Here is a 13,432-nt window from a genome sequence, read left to right on the forward strand (position 1 = left end):
GTCTCTCTCCTCTGTCCTTGTGCATGGGTTTTTATGAACTCTGCCATGGGCAGGAGACTTACTCCTGTCAGCCAATGGCAGCAGAGTGACTGTCAATCCTAGGGATTGGCCTCCAAGTGTTTTATGACCCCATCAAAGTTCAGTTCCTACAATGAGGATTATACTTAAGCTCGTATCTCCTTGATACATCGGCATATTTTTATACAGAATACATATTTGCGATCCTTATTTATTTACCTACAAAATGAGACCACACACGGTAATGCTGGGACCTGTAGTTCTTCTACCACCCATAGGTCAGCTAAGGAATCACATCCTCTAGTCATATTTGATACCCAATTAACCACAATAGTCTGTAGAGCCTGGATCTGGTGTCAGAAAGGGCATAAGTTGATTCATAAATGAAATATGAAAGTGGACTGGTTTTATGCCCAGAGCTGATTAAGGGCTATTAGCTCTCCTCAAACCAGACCTGGAAATTAATGACGTCACGCTCCAGCCAGGCTTGACAGCGAGCTGATCTTGGACAGGATGAGCTGGGCCTGGTGTAGCTTTTATGACCTTTTATTGCTGGCCTCAAAGAGTAGTGGTAATAAAAGTGTCCATCTATATCATAGGCGACCCAGGCTTCATGAAGATGAGAGTTCACAGCTTTTTACATAGGCCAGAAGCATATAAGATGGCTACCCAGAGGAATTATGTATGTATGCCGGCACACCTCCCTCTTTTAAAAGGTTGCCTGGGGAAATGGCCACAAGCCTATTCCACAGCAACCCAGCCATCTCCGGTCGATTCTCCCTGCCGCGACAACCCGTCGGCATTTCCATGTAAACTACCTTTTCTGTGCTGCACGGTGAAGTTGTACTGCTGCAAAATCAGGCTCCATCTCAGCAGTTTCGCATTGTCTCCTGCGAGACGTGCCAACCAGCTGAGGGGATTGTGATCAGTGATCACTGTGAAATTGCGTCCATACAGGTAGTGTTGTAGCTTTTGCAGGGACCACACAATAGCTAAACACTCCTTCTCTATTGTGGAGTAGCTGGTCTCCCTGGCCAGTAACTTACGGCTCAGGTATAGTACAGGATGCTCCTCCCCGGCCTGGTTCACCTGACTCAGGACTGCACCCAGACCAAAGGCGGAAGCATCCGTGTGGACCACAAACTTCCGAGTGAAATCTGGGGCCTGAAGCACAGGAGCACTGGCTAGTGCATCCTTCAGGGCCTGGAAGCCTTGCTCGCATTCCGGCGTCCATGACACCATCCTGGGCAGCTTCTTCTTGGTCAAGTCTGTCAGAGGCTTGGCCAGGGCGCTATAGTTCGGGATGAACTTCCTATAGTACCCGGCCGTTCCCAAGAAAGACATGACCTGCTTCTTGGTGAGAGGTGTTGGCCATCTCGTAATGGCTTTCACCTTCTCTATTTCAGGCCTCAGTGTGCCTCCTCCTACTCTGTGTCCTAAGTAAGTGACCTCATTCATGCCCAGCTGGCACTTGCTAGGCTTAACAGTTAGTCCAGCCGCAGCAAGTTTGTCCAGTACTTGCGACAGGTGCACCAGATGCTCCTTCCACATGGGGCTATACACGGCAATGTCATCTAAATAGGCGACAGCACATTCTTCTAGTCCTTCCAGCAAGTCATTCACAAGCCTTTGAAAGGTGGCTGGCGCATTCTTCATCCCAAACGGCATTACAGTAAATTCGTATAAGCCGGAAGGGGTGATGAAGGCCGACTTCTCCTGAGCCTCCGAGGTCAGGGGAATCTGCCAATACCCCCTGCTCAGGTCCATGATTGTCAGGTAGCTGGCTCCTGCCAACTTATCTAACAGTTCATCAATCCTGGGCATGGGGTAAGCATCCGAGGTTGTGATGGCATTCAGTTTCCGATAATCCACACAGAACCTGGTTGTCTGATCTTTCTTCGGGACCAGAACCACCGGTGAGGCCCAAGCGCTGTGGGATTTCTGAATGACCCCGAGCTGCTTCATCTCCTCGATCTCCCTCCTGAGGTCTGCCTGGACCTCCAGTGAGACACGGTAGGCGGACTGCTTGGTGGGAGCATGTGTACCTGTGTCCACATGATGGACTGCAAGGTGTGTTCTCCCGGGTTTCCCTGTAAAAGTGTCACGGTGAGCCGTCAACACTTCTAAGAGCTGAGATCTCTGCTGGGACGAGAGTTGAGGGTTGAGGGTTAAGTCCACCTCCAACTCTCGAGTGTCAGCTAGCAGATCTAGTAGGGGGTCGGCCTCCTCCCTTTCGGGCAGGCTGCAAACCGGCATAACATGTGGCGTTCTCTCGTGATGCTCCTTGAGCATGTTGACGTGAAACGTCTTCTGTCTCCTACCTCCCTCTCCAAGGCCCACCACATAATTTACCTTACTCAGACATTTGACAATGGGGTACGGCCCTTCCCATGCAGCTTGCAGTTTGTTTTGCCGCATTGGCAGCAGGACATAGACCTTCTGCCCCTCCTGGTAGATTCTCTCTCGGGCAGTGCGGTTATACCACTGCTTCTGTTTGCTTTGGGCCTGCACCATATTTTCCTGTACCAGACCTACCAGCGACTCCATTTTGTCTCGGAACCTGAGGACATAGTCTACTACAGAGACTTCTGTTCCGGCAACCTTGCCTTCCCAAGACTCTCTGATTAGGTCTAGGGGACCTCTTACTCGTCGACCATACAGGAGTTCAAAGGGCGAAAACCCGGTTGACTCCTGGGGAACCTCTCTGTAGGCAAATAGCAGGTGAGGTAGATATCGTTCCCAGTCCTTCCCTTGCGCCTCCACAAACGTCTTCAGCATCTGCTTCAACGTCCCGTTGAAGCGCTCACAGAGGCCGTTTGTTTGTGGGTGGTAAGGGCTGGCCACGATATGGTCCACCTGTATTTTCCTACAGAGCCCCTGCATTAGTTCAGACATGAACTGAGGTCCTTGGTCGCTGAGAAGCTCAGCTGGGAACCCCACTCTCGTGAAGATCCCCAGCAGGGCGTCTGCAACCTTGTCTGCCCTAATGGAGGATAACGCCACTGCTTCTGGGTAGCGCGTCGCGTAATCCACCAGGGTTAATATGAACCGTTTACCCGAACTGCTGGGGATGGCCAGTGGACCAATGATGTCCACGGCCACCCTCCTGAAGGGTTCATCAATTATTGGTAAGGGATTCAATGGAGCTCGGTGACGGTCTCCTGCTTTGCCAACTCGCTGACAGGTGTCGCAGGACCTGCAGTACTTGGCGACATCTGCCCCAAGGCCAGGCCAGAAAAAGTTCTGCATCACCCGGGACTTTGTTTTGGTTATTCCCAGGTGACCAGCTAAGGGGATCTCATGAGCCACTTGCAGTAATTGTTCCCTGAACTGCACAGGTACAATGAGCTGCCTCTTGAGTGGCCCCACCCTACTGTCACTGTGGGAGATGTCCTCCTTATACAGTTTCCCATTGTCCCAACACACTCGGTATTTGTTTCCCTCAGTGGGAGGGCTGGCAGCTAACCCTCTTAGCTGCTCCAAGGTAAGGTCATCTCGCAGGGCCTGCTCAAAGGCGGCACTACAAGTCCCAGCCAGCTGTCCTGTGGCGAACAGGGACAGTGGCTGAGGCTCTGACGCGGTTAAGTCCACGGGGTCCGAACCGGTGGAAGGGGACACTTCCACTTGCTCTTCCCCAATGGAGCGTTCCGCTGCGGCTTTTGCAGCCCTGCGAGTGACGGGCAACACAGGCACAATAATGTCATCACATTTAACATTTGCACAACTTGAATCAGTTAAACACATGTTTGCTACCTGTGTACATACACCCGCCATCCCCTCTACATCTCCTGTCATAGGAGAACTGCTCCCACACACCCCACCTCCCACCTCCCGCGGTCCATCCCCAAGGTTATCTGATGTTACGCAAACATCCTTGCACAGTACCTCGGGATGTCCAGGGACCTCCATAGGGACGGGTGAGTCCTGTGTGCTTCCAGGGGGCACGTAGCACGAGACCAATCGTCCTAGGTCAGTGCCTAATAAAACATTTGTGGGGATCTCCGCAGAGACTCCCACCTCCCTTACTCCACTCCCAGCCCCCCAATCAAGGAAAACACGAGCTAGGGGAACATTAGGGCTCACCCCCCCAACTCCCGTGATGGTGAGGCTTTTGCCGGGAATAAGGTCTGCGTCATCCACTAGTTCAGGCCGAACTAGTGTGACTTCGGCTCCTGTATCGCGGAAGCCTGTGGTGCATCGGTTGCCCACAGTAACCGACTGTAGGTTGTCTGCGGTGTGTCTTGCAGCTCCATTCACTAACAGCACAGATGATGGGTTGCGGGCAAGCTTGCCAGGGGGTGCTGTCTTCTTCTCCGGGCACGAGTGGCTGAGGTGTCCTGGCTTGCCGCACGCATAGCACTTGCGCACGTCTGTCGGTGCTGGCTTGACTCCTTCAGGTCTTTGTGCAGGCCTGTGAAAGGGTCGCTGGACAGGAACCGACAAAGCTGGCCGGGAGGAAGAAGCAGATGAAGAGGTTCCTCCCAGACGGGACAGAGTGTCTTTGAATGCCCGAGTGCTGGGCATGGCGACGTATTCATCGGCTAGCTCAGCCGCCTCTCGCGCACTCTTCGGCTTGTGCTCACATACATATTTTTGCACATCTGTGGGGCAATTGGAGACAAACTGTTCTCGGACCATCAGATCCGCCAGGGACTGCTTGGTGTCCTCTGTGAGGGGATCAGACCACTGTTGGAAGGTGGTCTGCAACTTGCCCAGATGGTCCATAAAAGTATCTCCGGGCCCTCTCCGCAGGGACCGGAACCGTAAACGGTAAGTCTCTGGAGTCAGCTGGTACTTGACCAGAATAGCCTTTTTGATGACCGCGTAACTGGTACGCTCTGCTAATGGTAGTCCGACCAGGGCCTCCATAGCTTTGCCCTTCAGTGCGGACATTAGATGTCCCGCCCACTGTCGCTCTGGTACCTGGTACTGCTGGCATGAGGTTTCAAAAGCATGCAGGAAAAGATCAATGTCACAGTTCTCAGACTCCATCACAGGCAGTTTTGGCTTGACCATCAGGGATGGACCTGTGGATGTGGCATGCCGGTCGGACCCCTGAAGCTGTACTCGGGCCATGTCCAGTTCATGCCTGCGGACAGCTTCCCGTTCTGCAGCCTCGCGCTCAGCCTGGCGCTCTGCCCGACGTGCCTCCAGCAGCCGAAAATATAAGTCCGGGTTACTAAGCATTAGTTGGTCCAGACCATTTTGGGATGGCATAGAGACAGAGTTATGTCCAGCTAGAGGACTGCAAGCCCCAGCAGGCTGTCCTCCTCCCAGTTCATCATCCTCATTCTGGAAGGGGTCACCTGGCTCAGGGGCCCCAGAGTCTCCTCCATTCTCTGAATCCTGCAGGGATGACTCTTGACTCCTCCGTGCACATAACTCCTGGATGAGGACAGTCTTATTTTTCCCATATACTTGGATGCCTTTGTGCTCACACAGAGCTGTGATATCAGCCACGCTCAGGGCGTCATAATTCACGGATTCGGACATTATTGCCAAATAAAAGATAGGACAGAAAACGAGAGAGAGGGGAGGGTACTGTCGTGAATTATTATTCTATCAAAACTAATGCACTGTGCTTCGTCTTCCAGAATTTTTCAATCCTTAGTAGAGTATGACAGAGTTATGGACATAACTTCATGCACTAATATTCTAAGCATACAGAAATCCCGTAAGCTGCCACCATAAAAATGTCACGAACTATGGATCCGACCGCTCCGGATCCCACAGCTCTGACGTAGTGGTCTGTGACGGAGTCTGCGCACACACAGAGACCTCACGTGACCGGGGTATTACCACTCGGCTAACACCCCCCACTACACCTCGGTAACTGCCACAACGTGGGTTCCCGGTCCACGAGCCGACTATCCGGGTCATTCACTATCACACAGATCAGTGGATGAACCGGATATCACTTACTGACCAACCGCAGTCAATCACCCCCAACTACAATTCCTAAATGCAATTTAAGTAACTACCTGGTAACGTCTCTTCAAAGGCAAGGTACGTTGTTCAGCAGCTTAGAATATGGAAGACTTGGCTACTTAGATTTTATAATCTTTAATAAGCGGTAAAAAGCAGTGCATACAAGTCTAATGAAAATGACTATAAATCTACAGAATAATAATAACAATATAAATAATCACGACAGTTCAAATGAAAGGGAAAAAGATGAAAGAATACTTAGTTTCTCTGGAGGGTTTCAGATGGTCGTTCATATGTCCTTTTTGAATCCTTGCAAACCCCTTTTCAGTATGTATCAGGGGAGACCCTCAAAGTTCTTCTGATACAGGGATATGCCGTCAATGTCCAATTAAGTGTCTGGTGATGTTCCATGGGTCTCTCTCCTCTGTCCTTGTGCATGGGTTTTTATGAACTCTGCCATGGGCAGGAGACTTACTCCTGTCAGCCAATGGCAGCAGAGTGACTGTCAATCCTAGGGATTGGCCTCCAAGTGTTTTATGACCCCATCAAAGTTCAGTTCCTACAATGAGGATTATACTTAAGCTCGTATCTCCTTGATACATCGGCATATTTTTATACAGAATACATATTTGCGATCCTTATTTATTTACCTACAAAATGAGACCACACACGGTAATGCTGGGACCTGTAGTTCTTCTACCACCCATAGGTCAGCTAAGGAATCACATCCTCTAGTCATATTTGATACCCAATTAACCACAATAGTCTGTAGAGCCTGGATCTGGTGTCAGAAAGGGCATAAGTTGATTCATAAATGAAATATGAAAGTGGACTGGTTTTATGCCCAGAGCTAATTAAGGGCTATTAGCTCTCCTCAAACCAGACCTGGAAATTAATGACGTCACGCTCCAGCCAGGCTTGACAGCGAGCTGATCTTGGACAGGATGAGCTGGGCCTGGTGTAGCTTTTATGACCTTTTATTGCTGGCCTCAAAGAGTAGTGGTAATAAAAGTGTCCATCTATATCATAGGCGACCCAGGCTTCATGAAGATGAGAGTTCACAGCTTTTTACATAGGCCAGAAGCATATAAGATGGCTACCCAGAGGAATTATGTATGTATGCCGGCACAACCAGGTTTCACCCCCTCCAGATAAAAATATGGTTATGTCCAGGGAGCTTTAACCATTCCTAATGTGGTCTTATAAATGTAATCTGTAGGCTCATTTTGCTAAAAAAATACGCCATTACTAACCTGTCATTCATAAAAATAAGGTGCCCAAGGGGATGTAAATGGCTCCAAGCTGCCGCTCGCACCTGCTGCCGTTCCTGCCCTGTGCCGCCTCATAATCTTCTGTGACGCCTCCTGCTCTCTCTCCCTCCCCCTCCTCCTGCTGTAAGATTGCTGTGACGTCTCCTGCTCTCCCTCCCTCCCCCTCCTCCTGCTGTGACGTCTCCTGCTCTCCCTCCCTCCCCCCTGCTCCTGCTGTGACGTCTCCTGCTCTCCCTCCGTCCCCCCTCCTCCTGCTGTGACGTCTCCTGCTCTCCCTCCCTCCCCCCTCCTCCTGCTGTGACGTCTCCTGCTCTCCCTCCCTCCCACCTCCTCCTGCTGTAACATTGCGATGTTACAGCAGGAGGAGGGGGGAGGGAGGGAGAGCAGGAGACGTCACAGCAGGAGCCATTTACATCCCCTTGGGCACCTTATTTTTATGAATGACAGGTTAGTAATAGTGTATTTTTAGCAAAAAGAGCCTACAGATTACATTTATAAGACCACATTAGGAATGGTTAAAGCTCCCTGAACATAACCATATTTTTATCTGGAGGGGGTGAAACCTGGTGACAGAATCCCTTTAAAACTTTTGCATCTCCTTATTGCCACTTCCTGCCGTGGGCCTCTTGGAGTATTCCTGTGCGAATTCTAGATAGATACACTTATTGAATGTAGTATGAAACACAAACATTTCATCAGGGTGCCTTCACCTGCGGCAGGCTTTGTTGCAGAATAGGGTTGTTTTAATTGCAATCACAAGGTTTTCTGCAAGCCTCATTCAGGTAAATGGAACTGATCTTCAGTCGCAAAACTTTTCTGCAATCTAACTGGATTCATCCCACATAAGAAGTGAGGAGCCATAATTTGTTTTCCTTGCTGAAACAGTGGTATCACAGCCAAATTGCAGCCCCCCTGCAACTATGGAAGCCTCCAACTGAGGCCAGAAACCTACCTGGCCTCATTGATGGCATGCATAACTGTAGTGTCTTGCCATGATTACAGTTTTTAATGTTGAAAAATGATATGTCTATGCCTATAATTACCAGATTGCCAGATATGTTGGGCTTCATATTTTATAGAGCACTTGGAACATTTAGATTTCAGAATCATATTCAGCAGCTCTTTCTCATACTGTAGCAGCGCAGAGTTTGGCATTTTGCATATGTGTATCACTGTGGAAATACATTAACACAAACATGAATTTATCATGTATTAAAAAAACAAGACACAAACAAACATTTTTTCTTGTGTTACAGATGTGGCTCAAACCTTGTAAGAGGTCGGAAATCCCACAACGACCAAGTTATCTTGCACCAGTCTACAAGACCAGTGAAAGAAGAGGGACATTATCTACTACAGGACATTCAACTAATTTTGTTATTGCAATGACCCTTCCATCTGATAAGCCTCAGGAGCACTGGATAGGGCGAGGAGTGGCACTGCTGTGCCAACTTAACTCTTAAAATATATATGTTTAGTTTGCCTTGTACACGTTGAAGCATTCAAATGTTGCAGAAACAAAAAAAGTTAATAAAATCATCATATTAAAAAAAATTTGCATTGACATTTTTGAGTGCAAGTATCATACACAAAAGGACCATCAATTGTATAACAAAGCAGTTTAGTTTTAACATTGGAACATATTATTTTGCATTAAACAATAAGATTTCCAGGAGATAACTGCTTTAGGCTACTTTCACATCTGCACTTTGCCTTTCTGATCTGTCATAGGATCTCAATAGCGTGGGGAAAAAGCTTCAGTTTTGTCCCCATTCATTGTCAATGGGGACAAAACTGAACGAAATGAAGTGCACCAGAATGCATTCCGTTCCGTTTGGTTGCATCTCCATTGCGGACAGAATAATGCTGCAAGCAGCGTTTTTCTGCCCGCAATGTTGTGCGGAGCAAGACGGATCTGTCCTGACACACAATGTAAGTCAATGGTGGCAGATCATTGACTTACAGTGCTTTTAGAGACTGATCCGTCTTGGCTATTTTAGAGATGATGCAACCGGATCCGTTCAGAACTGATGCAGACGGTTGTATTATCATGACGGAAGCGTTTAGCTGATACATGACAGATCCAGCAAAAACGCTGGTGTCAAAGTAGCCTAATTCACAGACTATAAAGATGACATTAAGGCCACTTGCACACATTGTGGAATATGTGCGTGTTTTCCGTATGGACACCCGTGTGAAAAAAAACGCAGCATATTAAGTGTATGAGATTACACAAATCTCATGTACACTTTGCAGATTTTTTCCATGTGGAAATTGACCTGCTGCATGGATTTAGTGTGTCAATTATGTTAACGGTTTTACCTGCGGATTTCACCCTTTTCAGTGGAACGGTGAGATCAAATGCGCACCAAAATCCGTAATTAAGCATTGCGGATTTTGATGCGGATATGTGGCGGATCTTATGTGCATTCACCTGCACCCGTGTGCGGGTAGCCTAATAGTGAAGTGTATTGAATCTATTAAGGGGGTTGTGCATGAGTTTTATATTAACCCCTTAAGGACCCAGGACTTACCGGTACGTCCTAACTTTAAAACTACATTGCCGCTGGGTTAATCGGAGCAGGATGTCCGCTGAAATCATTCAATGGGCATCCATTGTCACAACGCCGGGGGGGGGTCATGTGACCCCCCGTATCGGTGATCGCCGCAAACCGCAGGTCAGTTCAGACCTGCGGTTTGCGGCTTTACTTGCGGTTTGTGGCGGTGCCATCGGGTCCCCATGCAGCTGTAGGGGGGACCCGATGGCATAGAAGGCAGCGTGATGCTTAAGGAAGGCATCGCGCTGCCTTCTGGTGACGAGCCTGTGAGATCCAGCCCCCTGGATCTCACAGGCCGGAAGCTGTATGAGTAATACTTACTGTATTACTCATACAGCCAATGCATTCCAATACAGAAGTATTGGAATGCATTGTAAAGGATTAGACCCCCAAAAGTTCAAGTCCCAAAGTGGGACAAAAAATAAAGTAAAAAACATTTTTAAAAAGTTTCCCCCAAAAAATTAAAAGTTTCAAGTAAAAATAAACAAAAACATCATTTTCCCAAAATAAAGTAAAAAAAAAATGGGTAAAAAAAATAGAGGGGAAAAAAAGTATACATATTAGGTATCGCCGCGTCCATATCGACCGGCTCTATAAACATATCACATGAACTTACCCCTCAGATGAACACCATAAAAAATAAAAACTGTGCTAAATAAACAATTTTTTGTTACCTTACATCACAAAAAGTACAACAACAAGCAATCAAAAAGGCGTTTGCCCACCAAAATAGTACCAATCTAACTGTCACCTCATCCCACAAAAAATGAGCCCCTACCTGAGACAATCACCCAAAAATAAAAATAAACTATGGCTCAGAATATGGAGACAATAAAACATAATTTTTTTTTGTTTTAAAACAGCTGTTATTGAGTAAAACTTACATAAGTAAATAAAAAGTATACATATTAGGTATCGCCACATCCGTATCGACCGGCTCTATAAAAATATCACATAACCGTAAAATATCGTAAAAGAATTCAAATAAAAACTATGTTAAATAAACAATTTTTTGTCACCTTACATCACAAAGAGTGTAATAGCAAGCGACCGATTGTGTAAAGCTTACATAAATAAAAAAATAATACATATTAGGCATCGCCGCATCCATGACAACCTGGTCTATAAAAATATCACATGATCTAACCTGTCAGATGAATGTTGTAAATAACAAACAATAAAAACGGTGCCAAAACAGCTATTTCTTGTTATCTTGCCTCACAAAATGTGTAATATAGAGCAACCAAAAATCTTATGTACCCTAAACTAGTACCAACAATACTGCCACCCTATCCCGTAGTTTCTAAAATGGGGCAACTTTTTTGAAGTTTCTACTCCAGGGGTGCATCAGTGGGGCTTCAAATGGGACATGGTGTCAAAAAATCCAGTCCAGCAAAATTTGCCTTCCAAAAACCGTATGGCATTCATTTTCTTCTGCGCCCTGCTGTGTGCTTGTACAGCAGTTTACGACCACATATGGGGTGTTTCTGTAAACTACAGAATCAGGGCCATAAATATTGAGTTTGGTTTGGCTGTTAACCCTTGCTTTGTAACTGGAAAAAAATTATTAAAATGGAAAATCTGCCCAAAAAGTTAAATTTTGAAATTGTATCTCTGTTTTCCATTAATTCTTGTGGAACACCTAAAGGGTTAACAATGTTTGTAAAATCAGTTTTGAAAATCTTGAGGGGTGTAGTTTATAGAATGGGGTCATTTATGGGTGCTTTCTATTATGTAAGCCCCGCAAAGTGACTTCAGACCTGAACTGGTCCCCAAAAATTGGGTTTTTGAAAATTTCGGGAAAAATTGAAGATTTGCTTCTAAACTTCTAAGCCTTGTAACATCCCCAAAAAAATAAAATATAATTCCCCAAATGATCCAAACATGAAGTAGACATATGGGGAATGTAAAGTAATAACTATTTTGGAGGTATTTCTATGTATTATAGAAGTAGAGAAATTGAAACTTGGAAATTTGCAATTTTTTACAAATTTTGGGTAAATTTTGTATTTTGTATTTTTTATAAATAAAAAAATAATAATTTTGACTTCATTTTACCAGTGTCACATATGTGACGAAAAAACTGTCTCAGAATGGCCTGGATAATTCAAAGCGTTTTAAAGTTATCACCACTTAAAGTGACACTGGTCAGATTTGCAAAAAATGGCCAAGTCCTTAAGGTGAAATAGGGGTTAAAGATCTGTCATCAGTTATGTTTTTATATACTATTTATTTTACTATTTTTTAAAGTATATTGATTCACTCTGTAGGAAAGTGTTAATTCGCTAGCGGGACAGCCATGGGTTAAAAGACGTAATTATGTCTTTACCCACTGGGCCTTGAGAAATAAGCAAGACGCAAAACGGCCGTTGACTGGTTGTATCTGCCGAGTGTGTCTCCCAGCATCGTGCACCTTCTTTAAATAGACATTTAATCAAGTCGGGTGATTGCCGTAAATTATCTTTATATATTGGACTATTCTCAAGATAGGTCATCAATATATGATTGGTGGGGTCCGACACCTGGCACCCCCGCAATTAGCTGTTTGAAGAGGAGGCATTGCTCCATGTGAGTGCTGCTTCCTGTTCTTTACATTGCCCGTCATCTTGGAAGCAATTGTAATTACAAGTACTCCTTCCATTCAATAGAGTGAGTACTTGTAGTTACACTGTGCCGTCACTTCAAGTTAGATGACGGGCAATGTATTGAAGAGAAACAGCATTCACATGGAGCACTGCCTCCTCTTCAAACAGCTGATTGGCGTGGGTGTCGGGTCTCGGACCCCTGCCGATCAGAGATTAATTACCTGTCCTGATGATAGTAGATAAAACGTTAAGAGCAGCACTCAATACCGTGTGGACACTGGAATACATCAGCCCAGCCACGACCTCAGATCCACCTTGGTCATCCGATCAGCAAACAAAGATGCTTGATAAAGACTACTTGTTAGTCGAAACGTTGCTTTTTCTCATGGACCCACTGTGAATAAAATTCACTTCTGGAGATGCTAACGTAATACACACAAGAATAGGACATGTTCTGTTTTTTGGCGGGTGCTTTTGTGCTGTCCATATCTTTTACAGCCCAATTTAAGTGAATAGGTCCCCATCCAGCCCGCAAAAAATGTGGATCAGATGTGAACAAAAAAATATGTTTGTGTCCATGAGCCCCAAATCATAAGAACAGAAAAAAAAAGGATAAAAAAACAGGATCCTGTAAAAAATAAATAATAATATATGGATCCTGTGCATCAGCTTTGCACATTTAGTATTCATTTGATTTTTCTATCGGAGATAATTTTTTTTAGATGGAAAAAAATCCTGTACTTTATTTTCCGTCTGATAAAACAGATCTCAGATGGAAATGGCTCAAATCGATGCCAAATGTGCATAACTGATGCACAAGAACAGGATCAGTTTTTTTTTTTGTTGTTGTTTTTTACAGGAACATAACATCTGGAGAGTCGCAGTTTGAGGATGCCTGCTTCGTGTCTGAGAGCCATACATATTGGGCATCGCCGCGTCCGTAAAAATCTTTACCCCCAATTAGTGCCAATAAAACCGCCATCTCATCCCGCAAAAAATGAGCCCCTACATTAGATAGTCGCCCAACAAAAATAAAATAAAAAATGTAGCTCTCAGGCTATGGAGATACTAA

General features: G+C 45.8%; 1 protein-coding gene across 2 annotated transcripts in view; it reads left to right on the top strand.

Annotated features, from left to right (window-relative positions):
- Positions 1–8,726, top strand: part of DNAH7 (dynein axonemal heavy chain 7) — a 518,555-nt gene extending 509,829 nt beyond the window's left edge. For both annotated transcript variants that reach the window (XM_044302717.1, XM_044302716.1), the window contains one exon: positions 8,474–8,726. In XM_044302717.1, the coding sequence (XP_044158652.1) occupies positions 8,474–8,680 (207 nt within the window). In that variant the 3' untranslated portion in view covers positions 8,681–8,726. The remainder of the gene's footprint in view (positions 1–8,473) is intronic.
- The last annotated feature ends 4,706 nt before the right edge of the window (positions 8,727–13,432 follow it).

This window comes from Bufo gargarizans, chromosome 8 (assembly GCF_014858855.1).
Source record: "Bufo gargarizans isolate SCDJY-AF-19 chromosome 8, ASM1485885v1, whole genome shotgun sequence".
NCBI classification, from domain to species: domain Eukaryota; kingdom Metazoa; phylum Chordata; class Amphibia; order Anura; family Bufonidae; genus Bufo; species Bufo gargarizans.